Consider the following 21,900-nt stretch of genomic DNA (forward strand, 5'->3'; position numbering starts at 1 on the left):
CCCTGTGGAAGTGCCAATTGTCAGCATAGGCCTGATCCCCAGGTCCTGTCTGTGCTTGGTCCCATGCCCATAAAACTTTCAGAAGGACTGCTAGTCCCAGCAGTTTACGCAGGGACTTTCTTCCTTGTGATAATTGGGTAATACTGCCAGGGGCATGTTCTAGAGGTTTTCACTCCAGATAGTGCAGAAGCAGAAAGGTAACATGACTGTGAGTTGCATGAGGAGGTGCCTGATTGTTCTCGAAAAGAAAGGTGCTAATATTTGGGAAGCAGCTACAAGGGCGGGTCTGGCACTCTTCCTTCCTTCATTGTGGAAATTCTTTCCTTGGCCTCTTACTGAATACACGCACAGAGTCACGGAGTTTAACTTTATCCTGAAGAGATTCTCCACCTCAGAGCCTTGTAGCTTTTTTAGTTTCAATTCCTTTTTTTTAAATTGAAGTATAGTTGATTTATAATATTGTATTAGTTTCAGGTGTACAAGAAAGTGATTCAGTTATTCTTTCAGATTATTTTCCATTATAGATTATGAAAAGATATTGAATATATTTCCCTATGCTGTATAGTAAATAATCCCTGTTGCTTATCTATTTTATGTATAGTGGTTAGTATCTGTTAATCCCATACATCTAGTTTATCCCTCCGACCCTCCTTCCTCTTCCCTTTGATAACCATGTTTGTTTTCTATGTCTGTGAATCTATTTCTGTTTTTTATATAGATTCATTTGCATTTGTATTACATATATAAATGACTTATAATATTTGTCTTTCTCCCCCTGACTTACTTCACTAAGTGAAATATTCTCCTGTTGCAAATGGCAATATTTCATTCTTTCTTACGACCAACATTCCATTGTGTATATACCATAGTATCTTGAGCCAATCATTTGTTGATGATTGTCACTTGGGTTGTTGTCTTGGCTAATGTCTTGGCTAATGTAAATAGTATAGTTTCAATTCTAATAAGCTTGATTATCTAGATTCCTAACACATGAAAAGTTAACTTCAGTAAATTAAAAGTAAAGGAAGGAAGCCCATTAACAGTAGTAAGAATACCACCAACCATTGACAGCTTACATGTTTTCCTCAATGGTGCAATAATTAAAATAAGAGTTAAAATGTATGGAGTGTTAACAATGGTTCAAATACTATGTTAAGATTTATATATATGACCTCACTTAAACTTCTCAATGCTTAATTATTAGACCCATTTTACAGAGAGATAAACTGAGGCTCACAGAGGATAAATAGTAACATTTTCAAGGTCCCCTGGTTAACCCAAGTGTGTTCTGACACTGAGACAAAAACAGGAAAAGTATAAAAAGCAGATATGAACCTCAAGGTAGTTTGGGGCTATATGGCCCTACCCACTCAAAAGGCCCTAAGGTTCAGTGTGATCAAGGTCACCCACGGTGATGCCCATGAGTCAAGGCAAATCTATGTTAGCAGTCAGGCTTTACATAAAGAGATAGTGAAGCCAATTTTTATATTTTAAAGGTTTCTGTCTAAAATGGGCCACAAACATTTTTAAATGTTAGAATAAGCATCCTTTATTTAGATGCCCTTATTGTATGCAAGGGCTTCCCTGGTGGCTCAGAGGGTAAAGCGTCTGCCTGCAATGAGGGAGACCTGGGTTCTATCCCTGCATTGGGAAGATGCCCTGGAGAAAGGAATGGCTACCCACTTCAGTATCCTGGCCTGGAGAATTCCATGGACTATATAGCAAATTCCAGACTTCTAAGCATATTCAAAGTGAAGTGAGTTACATGCATAAGAATATACTATCGTAGCCAAAGATACTTCCTCATCATTTCTTAATCTCATAGTTGTGTACATTACTTTAGCAACAGGAGCAACTCCCCCTGAAGCAGCAGAAAGTTTTCATTTTGGACCTGTTTAGGACTCGGAACATTGCTACAATAACTATTATGTCTTTGCTGCTATGGTAAGTAATAACAGATCTGGAAATGTGACATATAGCATGTAAATATAAAGCTGATTTTCTTTTTTTTTTTAATTTTATTTTATTTAACTTTACAATATTGTATTCAAGGGACAGGGTCAAGGCCTGGGTCCTCCTGAGACAAAATTAAAATTTTAGAATCTAAGTTATTTGGAAAGCCCTTAACTTAATTTAAGGGCTTCCCTGATAGCTCAGTTGGTAAAACTGCATTGCTCTCGGCCTGCAATGGAGGAGACGCAGCTTCAAGTCCTGGATTGGGAAGATCCCCTGGAGAAGGGATAAGCTACCCACTCCAGTATTCTTGGACTTCCCTTGTGGCTCAGCTGAATCCACCTGCAATGCAGGAGACCTGGGTTTGATCCCTGGGTTGGGAAGATCCCCTGGAGAAGGGAAAGGCTACCCATTCAAGTATTCTGCCCTGGAGAATTCCATAAACTGTATAGTCCATGGGGTGGCAAAGAGTTGGACACAACTGAGCGACTTGCACTTTCAACTTAATTTATGGAACTGGATACTGAAAAAAATGTCAAAGAGAACTTTGACCTACATGGAAAGGGTCCCCTGCCCCTCCTAAAGTTACTGGGATTAAAACTAATGATATCCTGGATGCCCAAAGCTGAGATGCTAATTCACCTCCTGCTTCCAGAAGTTGTACAGGCAATTAATCAGTGAGCTTAGAATATGCTGAGTCCCCACTGCCTGACTTGGAGTTTTGACAAGCTTATTATTCTTGTGAATAGCAATTTACTGAGTGATTTTTAAGACACATAAATAATGAACTGACTTTGTAGGCAAGATTTAATAATATATCTGCCAAGAAATTAGGAAGAAGACAGAAAGGAAAGAACATGCCTACTCCATGATGGCAGCACAAAAAACGATGGTAATCAGAACTACCAGGCTCACGCTGCAGCTAGTCTAATTTTAGAGCCGCCTTGTATTAAATTAGAAGTCATCAATAACAGAGTTTATGCCCCTGAATTAAGCAAGTGTGTCCTGGACACGTGGCTTTCCGCACAATGGACCTACTTAGTTCTTAAATGTCAGCAGGTATCACTGATGCAAATGAATCTGGAGAAGGGGCACTCCTGGGCTAACAATAAAGTAGTCGTTAGTTTTATTCATGCTGCTCTTATTATCAAATGTGAAAATCACTAAGATCCTAGAGGAATAAAGTTTCATTTTTTGTTTTGTTTTGAATTAGCCCTTGTGCTATCCAACCTAGTAGCTGCTGCTAAGTCGTTTCAGTCTTGTCCGACTCTGTGCGGCCCCATAGACGGCAGCCCACCAGGCTCCCCCGTCCCTGGGATTCTCCAGGCAAGAACACTGGAGTGGGTTGCCATTTCCTTCTCCAGTGCATGAAAGTGAAAAGTGAAAAGGAAGTCGCTCAGTCGTGTCCGACTCTTAGCGACCCCATGGACTACAGCCCACCAGGCTCCTCCATCCATGGGATTTTCCAGGCAAGAGTACTGGAGTGGGGTGCCATTGCCTTCTCCTCCAACCTAGTACAGTATGTGTAAAAAAGATCCAACAGTGTTCCTGAAAATATTTTTCAGATGTTCTCTGCTTTTCAGTCATGTTGATAATAAGCAAGTTTCTCCACAGAGGAGTCTGCATAGTGTTATATATAACTTAGTGTTTTTTCCACAGAAAAGCTTTTATGTGGAAGTTAACTATAATGGCGGGATATGCAATGTGCATTCTGTGATACCCTGAAGCATTATGAGACTCATTTTTTTCCCCTAAAGTGAGTTTTACTAAGTCAATTGGAATTTACTGTAAGTGGATCCCACAGTATTACCTATGTATCTTTTTCTTTTTGGGGGGAGGGGAGGAGAATGAAATATGGATTTTATGTTCACTGATGTGACAGTCTTTCTTCAAATAATATCTCTAAGGGGATAAGAATGTGTTGTACAAGCTATTCTACTGAAACCTGAAATTAGCTAGCTTAGGATAGGTAATTGTTGAATATTTGTATATTTAGACTTAGTGCTGTCCACTTTCTGCAATGATAAAAACATTTCACATCTCTGTTGTCCATTATAGTAGCCACTAGCTCCATGTGGCTACTAAGGAATTGAAGTGTGGCTAGTGCCAAAGTGAGGGATGAAATTTTAAGTTTTACTTAACTTTACTTTTTACTTTTAAATAACCCTATGTGGCTAGTCACTACTTGTAAGGTACCAAGATATGGACAACTTCCTATCCATCGTGAAATTGTAAAGTGACTCAAGCCATCCTTTTGTCGTTTCTGTCTTTCGATTTCCAGGATGTTGACCTCAGTGGGTTACTTTGCTCTGTCTCTCAACACTCCTAATTTACATGGAGATCCCTACCTGAACTGTTTCTTCTCTGCTTTGATTGAAGTTCCAGCTTACATTGCAGCCTGGCTGCTACTTCGAACCCTACCCAGATGTTATGTCATAGCTGGAGTACTGTTCTTTGGAGGAAGTGTGCTTCTCTTAATTCAGTTGGTACCTGCAGGTAAGAAGCTATCCAGTATTAGCAACTTACCAGGAAAGATCCACACCTCGACCAGGCTAGTTATTAGTCGTGTGTGCTTAGTCGTTCAGTCGTGTCTGATTCTTTGCGACCCCATAGACTGTAGCCCACCAGGCTCCTCTGTCCATGGCAAGGATGGACAAGAATACTGGAGTGGGTGGCCATTCCCTTCTCCAGGGGGTCTTCCTGACCCAGGGATCAAACCTGGGTCTCCTGCATTACAGGCATGTGCTTTACCATCAGAGTTACTGCTGCTGCAAGTTGCTTCAGTCGTGTCTGACTCTGTGCGACCCCATAGACGGCAGCCCATCAGGCTCCCCCGTCTCTGGGATTCTCCAGGCAAGAACACTGAGGGAAGCCCTAATTATTAGTCACTTCCCTATTTATGTAGCTTTTACATAATAAACCATTCGTAAGTCAGTTACACAAGAGATAGCTAACTCTGTGATTTCCTTTGTTCAAAATTAGTCCCTTCAAACAGAAGGGTTAGTATCGGAGTCAGAAATCACCACCAGAAGAAGAGTAACGCTCCCAGTGCATCCCCTTCATAGAAGCTTTCACCTAATCCCTCAAACTTTTGAGGCATAAACCTGAGTGCTAATTTCTTGGTACTTTCAAACCTTCTCTCTGATTGATGTATATATACAAGTGTTAAGAGTTGGTAGTACATGCCAGTTCCAGTATAAATTCAGTGATTTTTATCGTCTGTAATCTTTAAGTAGTTAGAAAGCACATGAAAAGATACATGCTTCTCTTTTCCTCTTATGTCCAAGTTTCTCATATTGTTACAACATTAAGTCAACAGATTATTGATATATAGTATTATATATAGAAGTATATATCTCAAGAATAATAAGTAGGATAAAAGGATTGGTTCTTCTGTTCAAAGATTAAACTTAACTGTATTAACAAGCTAACAATTGACTATGAAACTGTTGTAATTAAAGTGTAGATAAGGTCACGGAATGCATAAATGATCTAGAATGACAGAAGAGCGAAGCTCAAAGCACCCTTCACTCTCCATCTTTTTCTACGTCCAATTAGTAAGCCTTTGAAGAAGAAGTGTAATTTGGGGAATATCTTTATATTAGAAAATATTTATATATGAAACATAAAACATTCCTATACAAGCAATAGGGACAAAACAAGCAACTGTTAAGAAAGTACTGTTTCTACAAGTACCTCTGTTTACACTGGGTGTCTTCTCCAGGTTACAGCTTCTTGTCCATTGGTCTGGCCATGTTGGGAAAGTTTGGGATCACGTCTGCCTTTGCCATGCTGTATGTCTTCACTGCAGAACTCTACCCAACCCTGGTCAGGAACATGGCAGTGGGGGTCGCCTCCATGGCCTCCAGAGTGGGCAGCATCATCGCTCCCTACTTTGTTTACCTAGGTGAGATGCATCTTATCAGTCTATCCTTTTTTTTTTAATATATCTATAAGTAATAGACTTTCTGTTGTGAAAAATGCAAACAGCACAGCAAGTGCTAGACTCCTGTACAAGGTCACCTGTACTCTCTCAGTTCCTCAAATCACAGCTCTCAGAGGAACTAACACTAACCTTTGGTGAGTAGCCCTCCAGACATTTCGTTTTGTACAACACACACACACATTTTTAAATACACAAAATTATATCATAAATATTGTTTCATGACTTTTTTTAAACTTAACATTGTATCAGAATATCTTTCCTGATTGGTATATATATAGTTTTCATCTTTGCCTTTCATCTTCCCTATACTTTCATACCATGCTCATGTGGTCTAATTGGTATATATGTAGTTCTTTTATCTTCTATTTAGTTAGTACATAGACTTCTAATATATGTGTACACATAATTTATTTAACTAGGTTCATGGATGAATATTTAGACCATTTCCAAGTTTTTGTTATTGCAAATAACATTACAGTGAACATTCCCCTACACCCCCACAGCCTTTGTATATATGGATCAATGGATTGCTGGAGCAATTTAAAAATTTCATAGATATTGCCAAATTGACTTCTGAATACTATACCAGTTTACAATCCAACTATCAATATATGAGAGTGTCTATTTCTCCACATCCTCACCAACAATGGGAATCATCCAATTTTTTAATCATTGATAATCTGTTGTGTGAAAAATGGATATCATTGTTGCTTTCATTTCTTTTTCAACTATGAATGAGGTTGAACATTTTTTCATGTATTTATTGACATTCTATTTATTTTTAAGATATCTGACTGTCCATGTCTTTTCCCATCTTTCTAATGGTTTATTCAACTTTATATTTTGAGGGGGGAGCTTTTTGTAATTGAAAAAATTAGCCCTCTATATATATATTGTAAATATTTTTTCCTAGTTTATCATTTCCCTTTTGACTTCATGACTTTTTTTGCAGTGCAGGAACTTTAGCTTTTATGTGATCATATTTATTCATCAGAAGGGCTTTCATGAGATGTTCCATGTATGTAGGAGCTAGCACTTGAAGCCTAAACCTCGTAAGAACTTTACTGGTGAGAGATGGAGACACAGTTCCTTATTCTTCCTAGTTATTCATTGGTTACCTACTGGTTCAAACACACACAAATACATCCCCAAAGACATATGTGAATTCTCAGACAAGGTACACTCTAAAACCTTACAGAGAAAGAGAGACATTTTCCACACAGCTGCCCTGAATACTTGAGAAATACATTATTATGTAGAATGGTGTCTTTTCATCTTCCCTATACTTTCAAACCATGCTCATGTGGTCTAATGGGGGACCACTTACATAAGAAATGCAGGAGTCTGAGAAAGAGCTTTCTGTTCCACAGTAGCAGCTCCTGTTGGTGACAACAGAGGCCTTAGAGAAGCTTCAAGATTTATATTTTTTTTGTCAAATAAAATTCTTGGTTGTGTTATTCCTCTGTAATCTCTGTATGTAGAAGGGAAGCAAGATGAAGATCTATTATTCTCCTGTCCAAGTAACGCCAGATAAAGAAGCGGTGGAGTGGTTCTTCCAATTACATATAAAACCAAGACATATAAATACTGCAGAAAGAAACCACAGTGCCTGACATTTATTGATTTAAATTGGATTGAATATATTACTTAGATTTTCTTTGAGAGTCTCACAGCTCTGTGGACCTAGCTTTCTACAGCAGCCTACTGGTCTGGGCAAGTGCAAAGGTCATATCAGTCATCACAGCCAGTACCTGTCCCTGCAACATCCTGGTCCACCTCTTTCCCTGTGGTGTCCTCCCATCCCCCCATCTCCCGTGACTTTTACCTTAAGAGAACTTTGGTAGGCAAAGATTTCTATCAAAAGAACATCTATCACACCTGATTAAGTAGCAGCTTAGAGAATACCAGTTGACATGAAAGACTTTTTGATAATGCAAGATCAAGGGTGAATAATTATGGAAATTCAGAGGCAATGACATCTGCCAAACAGAAACTGTGTATTTTGCACACTTTTTTCTTCTGTAAGTATTCAGATTTAAAACTGTGTGCCACCATTACAAAGTGATTCTCAAGAGCATCTGGAGAGTCCCTCTATCTAACTGATGTCCTTACGTCCTGTGTCTTACAGGTGCTTACAACAGAGTTCTGCCCTACATCCTCATGGGTAGCCTGACGGTCCTGATCGGAATCATCACTCTTTTTTTCCCTGAAAGTTTTGGGAGAACTCTACCAGAGACCCTAGAGCAGATGCAGAAAGTGAAAGGGTAAGTGGAACTTTATTTTTTTTTTATTATTATTATTTTTTTTTTACTTTGCAATATTGTATTGGTTTTGCCATATATCAACATGCATCCGCCACGGGTGTACACATGTTCCCAATCCTAACCCCCTCCTCCCACCTGCCTCCCCATACCATCCCTCTGGGTCATCCCAAATTATATGTATAAAAAAAGAATAAACATGATAGAATAAATAGGAAGGTTCTGAAAAGGAAGAGTAACAGTGGAGAGTAGCACTATCAGATAATAAAGCATATTATTAAGCAACGGCAATTAAAACAGTATGATAACAGTATAGAAAAATAAATTACCGGGATGGGATAGGGTTCAAAATTAAACTGAATAAAATAAGAGAATTTGGTGTGAGATAATAAGTAGCACTTCAAAATCAGTGGGGAAAAGTTAGATTATTCAGTAAAAAGTGGTAGAATATTCAACTAGCCATTTTGGCTACATCAAAAGCTGAAATCCTACTTCAAAATATATCATGATAAATTCCAGGAAGATTAAAAATTGAGGCCTAAAAATATAAAGTCATAAATGCACCAGAAGAAAACATAAATATTTTATAACCTTAAAGAAGGCCTTTCTGAGCATGATATGAAAAACAAAAAGACATAAAGGAAAAGATCAACATATGTGATTAAGCAAGTTTAGATATTGTCAGTAGAGCAAAAGTGAAACCATAAATTAGAACAAAGGTCGACAAACCAGGGGGAAAATATTTGCAACACACTAGACAGAGTTAATAAACTTAAGATACAAGAAGCTCTTAGAGGTCGGTGGGAAAAAGACCAACAACTCAGTAAGAAAACTGGTAAAGGTCATGAACAAGCAGTTTATAGAAAAGAACATTTCAGGGGCAATATATTTATGAAAAGGAAATACCTGTCCACATTAATAAAAAGAATTTTTAATGCAATATCATTTTTTGGCCTATGAGATTGTGTGAGAGTTTTCTTCTTGATATCAACCAATTCTGACACCAATGAAGTGTCCTGTAATGACATTCAGTTATGACACTAATTACCCAGGACTAGTATCATCCTCTACAGGTTAAAGGCTCAGTCCCATAAGACAGCTTACTCTTCAGCTGCCAGTCACAAGTAAAGTAATGGGTCCCCAAGGTTATCCACATTTCTGGCTGTTGGGGAGGGGGAAATTTACTCCCTTACCCCTTTAAGTTCTTGTGGCTGAACTAATAATAAAATTGACACAAGTCAAGTCAAGAGCAGAAAAACACATTTGAATTCATGCATACAGAGATCTCTCAGAAAGAGGACTGCAGACATGGCCAAAGCAGGCAGCTTTTACACTTTTTAGACAAAGAAACAATAAAACTGAGAGGAATTGATAGGACAAAGAAACTTAGGTTTGAGTGCTTAATTGCTGTTGTTCAGTCGCCAAGTAGTGTCAGACTCTGCGACCCCATGGACTTCAGCAAGCCAGGCTTCCCTGTCCCTCACCACCTTCCGGAGTTTGCCGAAGACATGAACTTGGGTACTTAATTAGTAAGGAATTTAAATAAAGTGTGGGCCTGGGTGGTAATTTATAAAGAAGCAGCAAGGTTTATTTATACAGATTTTTTGGTCCTGCCCTGAATTCTCCATCTCTGGTGATAAGGGTGTCCTTCTACCTCCATATGTGGGGAGTGAGCATTTTCCAAGAGGGATTTATTTCGCTTTCGGGGGCACAGAGGAGGCCAGAGCTTCTTTCTGCATCAGCTCCTTCACAAGCAACTTGAATTCAAAATAATCAAAATGGGGACTTCCCTAGCAGTCCAGGGGTTAGGATTCAGTGCCTTCACTGCTGAGGGCCCAGGTTCAGTCCCTGGTTGGGTAACTAAGATCCCACATGCTGCATGACCAAAAGCAAAAACAAAATCAAAAAGCAAAATAATCAACATGCTATTGTGGCATATTTGGGGGCAGCCTGCCCTGAGCTCCAACATGTCCAACGTGACTACAAAGTCTGGTGTTTCCACAACGCCCCTCCTCAAGTTCAGGAATTTGCTAGAATGATGCACAGAACTCAGGAAAACATTTTACTTACTATTACCCATTTGTTATAAGCAACACAAATGAACAGCCAGGGGAAAACGTGAGGTCCAGAAGGGCCCAGAGCACAGGAGTCTCTGTCCTGTGGAGTTGGGGAGCATCACCATCCTGGCACGTGGATATGTTTGCCAATTCAGACGCTCTCCAGACCCCAGTAAACGTTTAGGAGATTTTATGGAGGTTTTTCACCACATCGGCATCATCAATATTAATTTAACCTCAGCCCTTCTCCCTTCTCTGGGGGCTGGAGGGCGGGCTGAAAGTTCCAGGCTTCTAGTCAAGGCTTGATCTTTCTGGAAACCAGCCTCCATCGTGCAGCTATCTAGGGACTCACCAAGAGTCACCTCATTAGAATAAGAGGCAAGACACTCCTGTTACCCTTGTCACTCAGAAAATTACAAGGGATTTTAGGAGCTCTATTCAGAAACCAGGGACAAAAATCAAATATCTTTCTATGACAACACAGACTGGCAAACATTTAAAAGATCAGTGGTATGGTAGTAGAAGTTTAAGGTTCATTTATTTTTATTTATTTATTTTTGTCCGCACCGGGTCTCCGTGGCTGCAGGGTTTCTCTAGATGTGGCAAGCAAGGGCTCCTCTTCGCTGTGGCATGCAGGTTTCTCGTTGCAGTGGTTTCTCTTGTTGCGGAGCACGGCTCTAGGCACACGGGCTTCAGGAGCTGGGGCTCGCAGGCTCTAGAGTGCTGGCTCAGCAGTGGTGGCTCTAGAACTTATTGGCGCTGCAGCACATGGGAGCTTCCCCAGCCAAGGGTTGAATCCATGTCCCCTGAATTGTTAGGCGGATTCTCAACCACCGGCCCACCAGGGAAGTCCAAGAGAAGTTTAGATTCTAGAGGGAAACTGCCTGGCTTCAAAACCCAAATCTACTGCAAACTTGGGCAATTCGCTTAGTTTTCACTAGACCTCAGTATTCCCATCTGTTATATGGGAATAGTTCATGTGGCTTTTGTGATGTTATATAAGATAATGTGTTTTTTGTTGTTGTTGTTTACTTTTTTTATTTTATTATTATTTTTTTTTTTTACTTTACAATATTGTATTGGTTTTGCAGTGCAGAGCCATGATAAAAATAAGTCCATATGTGAATGGGTTGTGATCCAGACTGGATGTATATAGCAAAAGATGCCCAGTTTTGATAGGCTGTTTCTCCTAATGATGAAACTACTTCAATATCAACTTTACCTTACCAAGAACTTCATGCTTACCACTCTATTCTTTCCTCAGTGAAACTATAAAATTGTGAATACTAGTGCTAGCTATACTCATGAGGTTCTTTTTAAAGTAATTACTTGTTCATTGACTAGAGAAATGTTTTTCTGTGTCAATTTGGCATTTTTTTTCATTTAATTTTCTTTGGCATTTTTCTTATTTTCAGGTTCAGATATGGGAAAAAAACAAAAGGTTCAATGGAGAAAGAAGAAAATTCCAAAGTTATAATAACTTCATTCTAATAAAATTCCCATCCTATTTGGTGAATTGAAAAACATCCATAAGCCTGTGAAGAAACTAAAGCTGTTCCTGATGAAAAGGACTGACTAGGAGAAAAAACACTAAAATGGACCAGACTTACAGATAACTCCTTATTTTTAAAAACAAACCATTTCTAGAGACTTTTCCTAATTAATTCGATGAATTGAGTTTGTCGGATTTTTAGAAAACGTGTTGGTCAAGGACTGGAAAACCCATATATAAAGATTAAACTCATTTCCAAATACAAAGACTATCCAAATTTTTAAAAAATTCATTGAATTAACTCAACTGTCAGGCTTGTGTGTGTGTGTGTGTGTGTGTGTGTGTGTGTATAAGTAAACCAGCTCATTCAAAATGACCAATTATATGCAGTATTCCTACCCAGCAAATTTTATACGCTCCTTTGAGAAGAATTGATGGCAGATACTAATAGCATTTACAAGTGAAATGTATCAAGAGATCAGACAGCCTGGCTCTATGGCCTGTCAGCATTCAAGAAGGAAACAAGGCAGCTCCTGGCTACAATTTCAGAGGCTATGGCTCACAGGCTATCGAGTGATTCACATTTGTTGTGCTGTTTGTGAGCACTTGACTAAGCTTTCTGTTCCCTAAGACTGGCTTAAGGGGCCTTTTTTTTTTTTTTTTTTTTAGGTTAAAAAAAAATCAGGAAAACCACAAACTAGTTAGATTGGTAGAGGTGGTTTGTGTGCCCCATAACGAAGAGAAATCAGCACCACAGAAAAAGACTATCCAAGCTAACTATCTGGAGATCCTTTTAAACCAGTTCTTTCCCTTAATACATACCTCCCTAAATACAATACGCAGTTGTAGCCTCTTTAACCACGGGTGCATTTGGTCAGCAATAGCGGAATCTCAGTTCCAGGAATGAGCAAGGTAAAAGCCACAAATGGGATAATGTATTGACATAAGCTCAGAAGATAAATGTCAGCTCTGTGTCTCACCACATTTGAGGCATGCTGAGATGATAACATAGTGAACAGTTCCTCTCGAAGACCTGGGCCCCATACTCTCACCAGGAGCAGCTCCTTTCTGAGCAGCAAGAGACAAGCTGCTGCTGCTGCTGCTGCTAAGTCACTTCAGTCGTGTCCGACTCTGTGTGACCCCATAGACGGCAGCCACCAGGCTCCCCTGTCCCTGGGATTCTCCAGGCAAGAACACTGGACTGGGTTGCCATTTCCTTCTCCAATGCATGAAAGTGAAAAGTGAAAGTGAAGTCACTCAGTCGAGTCCGACTCTTAGCGACCCCGTGGACTGCAGCCTACCAGGCTCCTCTATCCATGGGATTTTCCAGGCAAAGTACTGGAGTGGGGTGCCATTGCCTTCTCCGAGAGACAAGCTACTAACCCTTTAACACTACCAGGGCAATGGTGTGCTTACAGTACAGGCAGCCTCTGGTTTTTAACATGCTGCTCGTTGGCATCATTTCCTAAAATTAATTATCCCCAAATATAAATATTCACTATCTAAATATTTTTCAAAGGAACCTTTGATGAAACATCTTGGTAAACAATCCTTATTGCCTCAAGACCCTTATCTTGAACTTTTCAGATTATCTCAGAAGTTTTTCTTTATATTGCCATATTTCTAACACATATTTATATCCCTACTGACACACTGATCCCACTTGTGAGTGTTACCTTAAAACCCACTAGAATTCTTGAGATAGTTTACACTTTCTCACTGGGGACTCAGGTACACAGCTTCATCTACCCGGCACCTTTATCTCCCCCACTGGTACGACCTGTCTGGATCGCCTTTCTACCTACCCTGCTGGATACTAGCTGCCTGTCATGCAAAGAGCAGGTCCTGCTGCCTTCCAGGAAACGCTCCTTCAACTTCCTTCCCACCAGCAATGGTGTTCACTCCTCTGTGCTCTTTTGGTACTTGTTTTTATACCTTGCCTCTGTTGGGTTCTTGTCTAGTTGCCCACACCCTTCCCCTACCCCACGTGTCTATAAGCCTCTGGGAGGCCAGGGACCTCACCTTGCTTATCTTTTTATCCCTACTGTAGTGCTTTCTAGCATGTAACAGGCATTTGATGATATTCCTTTCAATTAAAATACTTTATAATGCTAGCTTGGTGAAAATGTTGTTTGAAACATAGACATTCAAATTTTTAAATGCTGAAGTATAAAACGCTCTTAAAGCTTTTTTTTTTAATGTAAAAACGAAGGATATGATCATTGCCTTTTACTGCAATGATTATATGCAGATTATACGGGGGCTTTATAATTATATTTTATAATTGTAAAAACATGACTTTTTAAAATCTATTTATAAAAAAGCAACAAGTACACAAATGCATTATCTCTTTGGTAGTTCAAAGCCCAAATAGATCAATACATGCCAAAATAGATGTATTCCTGATTTTTAAAAACAACTTTTAAAATTAGGCCTACAAGGCAATGACCTGAACTGGCTTATGAATATCAGTCTCAGACTGACCGCCAGTATTACACTGTATATTAGAATGAAATATTGGAGACATCCCATTAACAGTAATTTTATGGATATGTGTTTTAGCACCTTTTCAACATTTTTGGGTTTTAGTAACTATAGTCATAGTATAAAATATAGGTAAAAAAAAAAAAACTATTAGAAAATAGGCAAAATTGTCAATATTACAAGGATTCTAAAGTCATATTCTATTTTACTTTTAAAATCCAAGAGAATTAACTAAAAATTCTAATATTTAGGAGTTTCAGCTTAAGTGGAGGCATATAAGAAGTGTTCCAAAATCAGTAACTATTTATGTACTAGAAATAATCAGCTAGAAAATATGCTAGAAAAAAACAAATTCCATTCTTAATAGTCATAAAAACATTAAATACCTACAAATAATCTCTAAACAAACATATAAAGTCTAAGTGAAAAAATTATTCCATTTTATTAAGAGTTGAGTAGAGACATGCTGTGTGTAAAATGAATGTTGTGGACCTACCATTCTTACCAAATTAACTCACTAAAATTAATATTTCAGTGACAGATTTTAGGAACTCAAAAAATAATTTTAAAGGGCATCTGAAAGAACAATAGGCAAGACTAAGAAATTTTAGGGAAAGAAGAGTTGTAAGGTAAAACATTCTTCAGATTTAAAAATACAAAGATAAATAGGAAGGCCAGAAACAGACCCAAATGTTTAAAAATTATAACATATGATAAAGTGCATTACAAATTATCAAGAAAAAGATAAACTATTCAAAACTAGTTCTGAGACAACAGACAAGCTGTGGGAAAAACAGCATCTTACCATAAAACACATACCAAATTAATTCTTGACGGATTAAAGATTCAAAAGTAATAAATAAGATGAAAGAAAATACAGGTGATTGTTTACTCTCAGGATGGATAAGGAATTAAAAATAAGGTAAAATAAACAGATTTTGCTATAAACTTTAAAAATTTTCTGTACACCAAAAATCTTAAAATTAACTCAAATTTGAAAAATGTTAACAAAAATATATTGGACAAAGTCCTTTCTGTTCATTCATCAATTTAAAAGCACCAGCTAATACTCTAGTTGAAGCAAATAGTAGGAAGGTTAAGTGCATCTTTGGAGACTGGTGTTCCTGGGCCTAGCGCAGGGTCTGTCATTTACTGGTTGGGTAGCCTTGAGCAAGTTATACAGGAACACCTCATTTTATTGTGCTTTGCTTTATTGTGCTTCACTGATACTGCATTTTTTTTTTACAAAGTTTTGTGCAACCTTACATTTTCAGATGATGGTTAGCATTTTTTAGCAATAAAGTAATTTTAAATTAAGGTTTGAACATTTTTTTAAGACACCATGCTATTACACACTTAACAGACTGTGGTATGGTGTAAACATAATTTTTATGTGCACTGGGAAACTAAAAGATTCATGTGGCTCACTTTATTGTGATATGATGGTGGTCTGGAACTGGACTTGCAGTATCTCTGAGATATGCTTGATATCTCTGATATTCTTGAGTCTTCCTAAATCTCAGCCTCTTCATCTCTGAAGGAAGCCAAGCAGTTCCATGGGGTGACTCTGAGGAGTACATGAGATAATGCACATATTTAGCCCCTTACCTAGCAAACTTAGATGTTTTCCTCTATCTCACATCTCACTGTACTCAACAGTTAATCATTATAATCAACTTCCTTGCCCCTTTCTTAATCCACCTTACTCTCCTGGGCAAACTGCAATCTGGTTAAATCCAGCCCCCCTCCTCCTTCCACCAGCACCTGCACAGCTAGACAGCGCTGGGGAAAAAAATATGCAAACATGCTGACTGGTTTCATTTAAAATTAATCATCAGTCATCAAGAGGAACTTTAATGCTGACTGACAGTCATGCTCCACTGCCCTGGTCCATTCTCTATCCTCAATGACCTTTGTCTTCGGAACTCTAATATCTCCTCCCCCATGCTCACCCTCAGCTGTGCCTTTTCTTCCTATTTCACTTAAGCTCTTATGTCTTAATCTACCAATCTAACTGCATTTGTATCCACACACTCTGTCTTTTCTATTATTTGAGATAAATGGTCTCTGCTCCTAGCGGAGAATTCTCTCTCTCTCTCTCTCCCTCTGTATGCGTGTGTTTCTGTACCTGGTGCCCCCATCCCCTCCTTACCTACTCAAGGACATTGCTCCAGCAGTTAATTATCCTGTCTGCTCTATGATTGATCTATCAATCTTTTCTCTCCCTACTGGATCTTTATCATTCAGCATGCAAACGTTATTATTTCTACGATACTGAAAAAGCTCTCCCTTGACCCCACTTCTGCCTTCAACTACTGCCCCGTCTCTCCCTATCCCTTTACAGCATAACTTCTCAGTAGATATAGATAGCTCTATATTTGCTACTTCCAGGTTTTTCCTTCCAGTTTTCCCTTGAGCCCACTACAATTAAGTTTTAGCCCCCACCTCTTCACCAGAGCAACCTTCAAGGTCCCCAGTGGCCTATATGTTTCTGAACTGAATGGTCAATTCATAGTCCTTATCTTATCGCCCCTCTGAAGGGATCAGACAAACTGATTTCTCTCTCCTTGAAACGTTTTCTGGATATCACATTTGCTTGGTTTTCCTCTTGCTTTGTTGACTGTTCCTTCACCATTTCCTTCACTGGTCCTTTCTTATCTCCTCTACTGCTAACCATTATTGCTCCCAGAACTTAGTCTTTGGTCTTCTTCCTTTTCTAAAAAACCAATCTTACAGTTTTAAATACCACTTCTATATTAACAACCACCAAACACAGAGGGAACTTGACTTCAGGCTCACACACCAATTCTCTATCCTCACAGATGTCTAATGGGAATCTTAAACTCAACACGCCCCAGTTTATTTTGTACTCTTACTGTCCCCCACTTCCGTCCCAAATCTGCTTTTCCTGTTCTGTCTCATTGGTCTGTATATCTGTCTTTCTGCCAGTACCACAGTGTTTTCATTACTGTAGCTTCATTTTATTCTTCTCAATTTGGTTACTTTTTATTTCTTCTTCTTGCCTAATTACTATTATGGTCAAAACTCCCTACACAGTTCAGTTCAGTTTAGTCGCTCAGTCATGTCTGACTCTCTGCAACCCCATGGACTGCAGCACACAAGGCCTCCCTGTCTTTTCTACCAACTCCCAGAGCTTGCTCGGGAGTCTCATGTCCATCCAGTCAGTGATGCTATCTGAACATCTCATCCTCTGTCGTCTGCTTCTTCTCCTGCCTTCAATCTTTCCCAGCATCAGGGTCTTTTCCGTGAGTCAGTTCTTCGCATCAGGTGTCCAAAGAATTGGAGCTTCAGTTTCAGCATCAAGTCATTCCAATAAATATTCAGGACTGATTTCCTTTAGGATTGATTGGTTTGATCTCCTTGCAGTCCAAGGGACTTTCAGGAGTCTTCTCCAACACCACAGTTCAAAAGCATCAATTCTTCGGGCACTCAGCTTTCTTTACGGTCCAACTCTCACATCCATACATGACCACTGGAAAAACCATAGCTTTAACGATTCAGACCGTTGTTGGCAAAGTAATGTCTCTACTTGTTACTATGCTGTCTAGGTTTGTCATAGCTTTTCTTCCAAAAAGCAAGCATCTTTTAATTTCATGGCTGCAGTCACCATCTGCCATGATTCTGGAACCGCAAGAAAATAAAGACTCTCACTGTTTTCATTGTTTCCCCATCTATTTGCCATGAAGTGATGGGACCGGATGCTGTGATCTTAGTTTTTTGAATGCTGAGTTTTAAGACCTAGAATCTAGCTTCTGTTAGCTTCCTAACTGGTCCCCCCTCCTTAATCCTGCTCCTGCTTTCCCTCAGTCTGTTCTTAGCATAGCAATATGAGTTATCTAAATCAGATCATATCTTGTTTCTGCTCAAAATCTTTCTGTAGATTTCCACCTCAGTCAGAGTTCTTAAAAGCTAAAGTCTTTACAGTAGTCTATAAGTAGGATGATCCCATGTCCCAGTTTTCCCAGGACACTTGCAGCTTCTATCTATAGAAGTGTAATACCTATTAATAGCCCTCCCTGGTGGCTCAGACAGTAAAGAATCTGCCTGCAATGCAAGAGACCCAGGCTTGATGCCTGGGTCAGGAAGATTCCCTGGAGAAGGAAATGGCAACCCACTACAGTATTCTTACCTGGAAGATCCCATGGACAGAGGAGCCTGGTGGGCTACAGTCCATGGGGTTGCAAAGAGTCAAACACAACTGAGCGACTAACACTTTCACACACTTAGCAATACCTACTAATACCTCCCACCTTTCCCTCTAAAAATGTCCCAACTTGGATAATAAATTGTATATGGTCACGCAAATTGTAGGACCCTCCTCCATGTGTCCCCACTTCAGTTCCCTGACTTCATCTCCTATTACTCTCTCCTTTGCTGTCTTTATTCAGGTTACTCAGGCCTTGTTCTCCTTTGAACATGCTTCTTCATTTTACTGAAATATAGTTAATTTACAATGTTATGTTTAATTTCTGCTATACAGCAAAGTGACTCAGTTGTGTATATATACACGCACCCTTTTTCATGTTCTTTTCCATGTGGTTTCTCACAGGATACTGATTCTAGTTCCCTGTGCTGTACAGTAGGACCTTGTTGTTTATAACGTGTGCTTCTGCATATTCCCTCTTCTTGGGAATGCTCTTCCCAGGTATCTATGTGGCTGGGTCCCTATTTCCTTTATGTCTTTGCTCAAATGTCACCTGCCTAATCAATCCTTCCTTGAAGACCCTATTTAAAATTATAGCCTGTTCTCTCTTCATCTAAACTTATCTGTTCCTGCTTCATGTTTCTCCATATCACTCCCTGACATCCTAACTATTTACTTCTTCTTCACTTTGCATTCTTCTCTTTCCTCATGGAATTTACATCCCATGAGGAATACGTTTGTCTCCTCAGCAGTTAAAATAGTGCTTAGCACATAGTTCAGTTCAGTTGCTCAGTCGTGTCCGACTCTTTGCAACCCCATGAATCCCAGCACGCCAGGCCTCCCTGTCCATCGCCAACTCCCAGAGTTCACCCAGACTCATGTCCATCGAGTCGGTGATGCCATCCAGCCATCTCATCCTCTGTCATCCCCTTCTCCTCCTGCCCCCAATCCCTCCCAGCATCAGAGTCTTTTCCAATGAGTCAACTCTTTGCATGAGGTGGCCAAAGTACTGGAGTTTCAGCTTTAGCATCATTCCTTCCAAAGAGTAGTGCTCAATAAATGTTTGTGAATGCATGTGTTACTGTTATCATTATTATAGTTAAATGGATAAAAGAAATTATTAATTTTCAAAGAAGAAAACATTGGCTGGCCAATAAATATACCAAAAAAAGAAAAAAAAAGTGTGCTTGGGAATTCCCCACTGATCCAGTGGTCTTGTGGTTAGGACTCTGAGCTTTCACTGCCCAGGGGCCAGGTTCAATCCCTGATTGGGGAACTAAGATTTCATATGCCTTAAAAAAAAAAAAGGTGTTCCTGCTTCACAAGTGAAGTGACAATGTGATTCCATTTTCCATGTAACACTTTAACAAAGATTACAAAACGACTGTGTCAATATTGAGTATGATGAGATACACATTCATACTCTTCTGGTGGAAATGTAAACTGGTTTATTTTTTCTAGAAAGAAAATGGCAAAGTGTATCGAGTCTTAAAATGCCTGTTTTTTTTTATATAGTAACTCAACAACTAAGAAATAATCAGAGATATATGAAATATTTATGAACATAGATGTTTATCAAAGCATTATTTGCAATCTTAAAAAATTAAGTATGGCCTAACAAGGGACTTCCCTGGTGGCTCAGTGGTAAAGAATTGGCCTGCCAATGTGGGAGATTCAGGTTCAATCTCTGGGTTGGGAAGATCCCCTGAAGAAGGACATGGCAACCCACTCCAGTATTCTTGCCTGGGAAATCCCATGGATAGAGGAGCCTGGCAGGCTACAGTTCATGAGGTCGCAAGAGTGTCAGACACGATTTAGTGACTAAATAGCAAAAACATGGCCTAGCAAAGGAGGTAAAAGACTTGTGCACTGAAAATATGAAGCACTGCTAAGAGAAGTTAGAAACAGACGGAAAGACATGCTGTGCATATGGACTGGAAGTCTCAGATACCAGTGAAATGCCCATACTAACCAAACTGATCTACAGATTCAATGTCATCATTATCATAATCTCAATGGCATTTTTGCAGAACTAGGAAAAAGAATCATCCTAAAATTCATGTGGAATCTTAAGGAACTCTGAAGAGCCAAAACAATTTTGAAACAGAAGAAAAGAATTAGAGGCCTCTCACTTCCCATTTTCAAAAGTAATACTAAAGAGCAACAGCAATCAAGATAGTTTGATACTGGAATAAAGCAAGATATATGAACCAATGGAACAGAGTAGAGATACCAGAAACAAACTCTTGCACATACAGCCAAACGATTTTCACAAGCATGCCATGACCTCACAATGGTAAAAGGACAATCCCATCAACGTATTTTTTAAAAAAACTGTACATTCATGTGCAAAACAATGAAATTGGACCCATACCTTACATCATATATAAAAATGAGCTCAAAACAGACTTAACTGTAAGACCTAAAACTATAAACTCTGAGAAGAAAAGCTTCAGGACTTTGAATTTGGCAATGATTTCTTGGCTATGACATTGAAGCACTGGCAACAAAAGCAAAAACAGACAAACGGGATTGCATCATAATTTAAAACTTCCGAGTGTCAAAGGATACACCAGAACAAAAAGGCAACCTAGGAAATGAGGGCAAGTATTTGCAAATCATATATCTGCTAAAGGTTTAATACCTAGAATACAAAAAGAACTCATACAACTCAACAACAAAAAAGCAAATAACCTGATTTTAAAATGAGCAAAGGAACTAAACAGTTCCCCAAAGAAGATATGAAAATGGCAGGCGTTTGTAAGAAATGATGCTCAACATCACTCATCATTCAGTTCAGTTCAGTTCAGTCGCTCATTTGTGTCTGACTCTTCGCGACCCCATGGACAGCAGCACGCCAGGCCTCCCTGTCCATCACCAATTCCCTGAGTTTACTCAAACTCATGTCCATCAAGTTGGTGATGCCATCCAAACATCTCATCCACTGTCGTCCCCTTTGCCTCTTGCCTTCAATCTTTCCCAGCATCAGGGTCTTTTCCAAATGAGTCAGTTCTTCGCATCAGGTGGCCAAAGTATTGGAGTTTCAGCTTCAAAATCAGTCCTTCCAATGGATATTCGGGACTAATTTCCTTCAGGATGTCCTTGCAGTTCAAGGGACTCTCAAGAGTCTTCTCCAACACCACAGATCAAAAGCATCAATTTTTCAGTGCTCAGCTTTCTTTAATAGTCCAACTCTCACATCCATACATGACTACTGGAAAAACCATAGCCTTGACGAGACAGACCTTTGTTGGCAAAGTAATGTCTCTGCTTTTTAATATACTGTCTAGGTTAGTCATAACTTTGCTTCCATGGAGTAAGCATCTTTTAATTTAACGGCTGCAGTCACCGTCTGCAGTGATTTTGGAGTCCCAAAAAATAAAGTCTGCCACTGTTTCCACTACTTCCCCATCTATTTGCCATGAAGTGATGGGACCAGATGACATGATCTTAGTTTTCTGAATGTTGAGTTTTAAGCCAACTTTTCACTCTCCTCTTTCACTTTTATCAAGAGGCTTTTTAGTTCCTCTTCACTTTCTGCC

General features: G+C 39.2%; 1 protein-coding gene across 1 annotated transcript in view; it reads left to right on the forward strand.

Moving 5' to 3' along the window:
- The window catches only part of SLC22A4 (solute carrier family 22 (organic cation/zwitterion transporter), member 4), a 43,071-nt gene extending 31,096 nt beyond the window's left edge, over window positions 1-11,975 (forward strand). The window contains exons 7-11 of the mRNA XM_010863596.1: window positions 1,844-1,944; window positions 4,235-4,449; window positions 5,678-5,860; window positions 8,028-8,163; window positions 11,633-11,975. Coding sequence (XP_010861898.1) covers window positions 1,844-1,944; window positions 4,235-4,449; window positions 5,678-5,860; window positions 8,028-8,163; window positions 11,633-11,708 — 711 coding nt within the window. The 3' untranslated portion in view covers window positions 11,709-11,975. The remainder of the gene's footprint in view (window positions 1-1,843; window positions 1,945-4,234; window positions 4,450-5,677; window positions 5,861-8,027; window positions 8,164-11,632) is intronic.
- Window positions 11,976-21,900: the final 9,925 nt, after the last annotated feature.

This window comes from Bison bison, unplaced genomic scaffold (assembly GCF_000754665.1).
Source record: "Bison bison bison isolate TAMUID 2011002044 unplaced genomic scaffold, Bison_UMD1.0 scf7180017864492, whole genome shotgun sequence".
In the NCBI taxonomy this organism is placed as follows: Eukaryota; Metazoa; Chordata; class Mammalia; order Artiodactyla; family Bovidae; genus Bison; species Bison bison.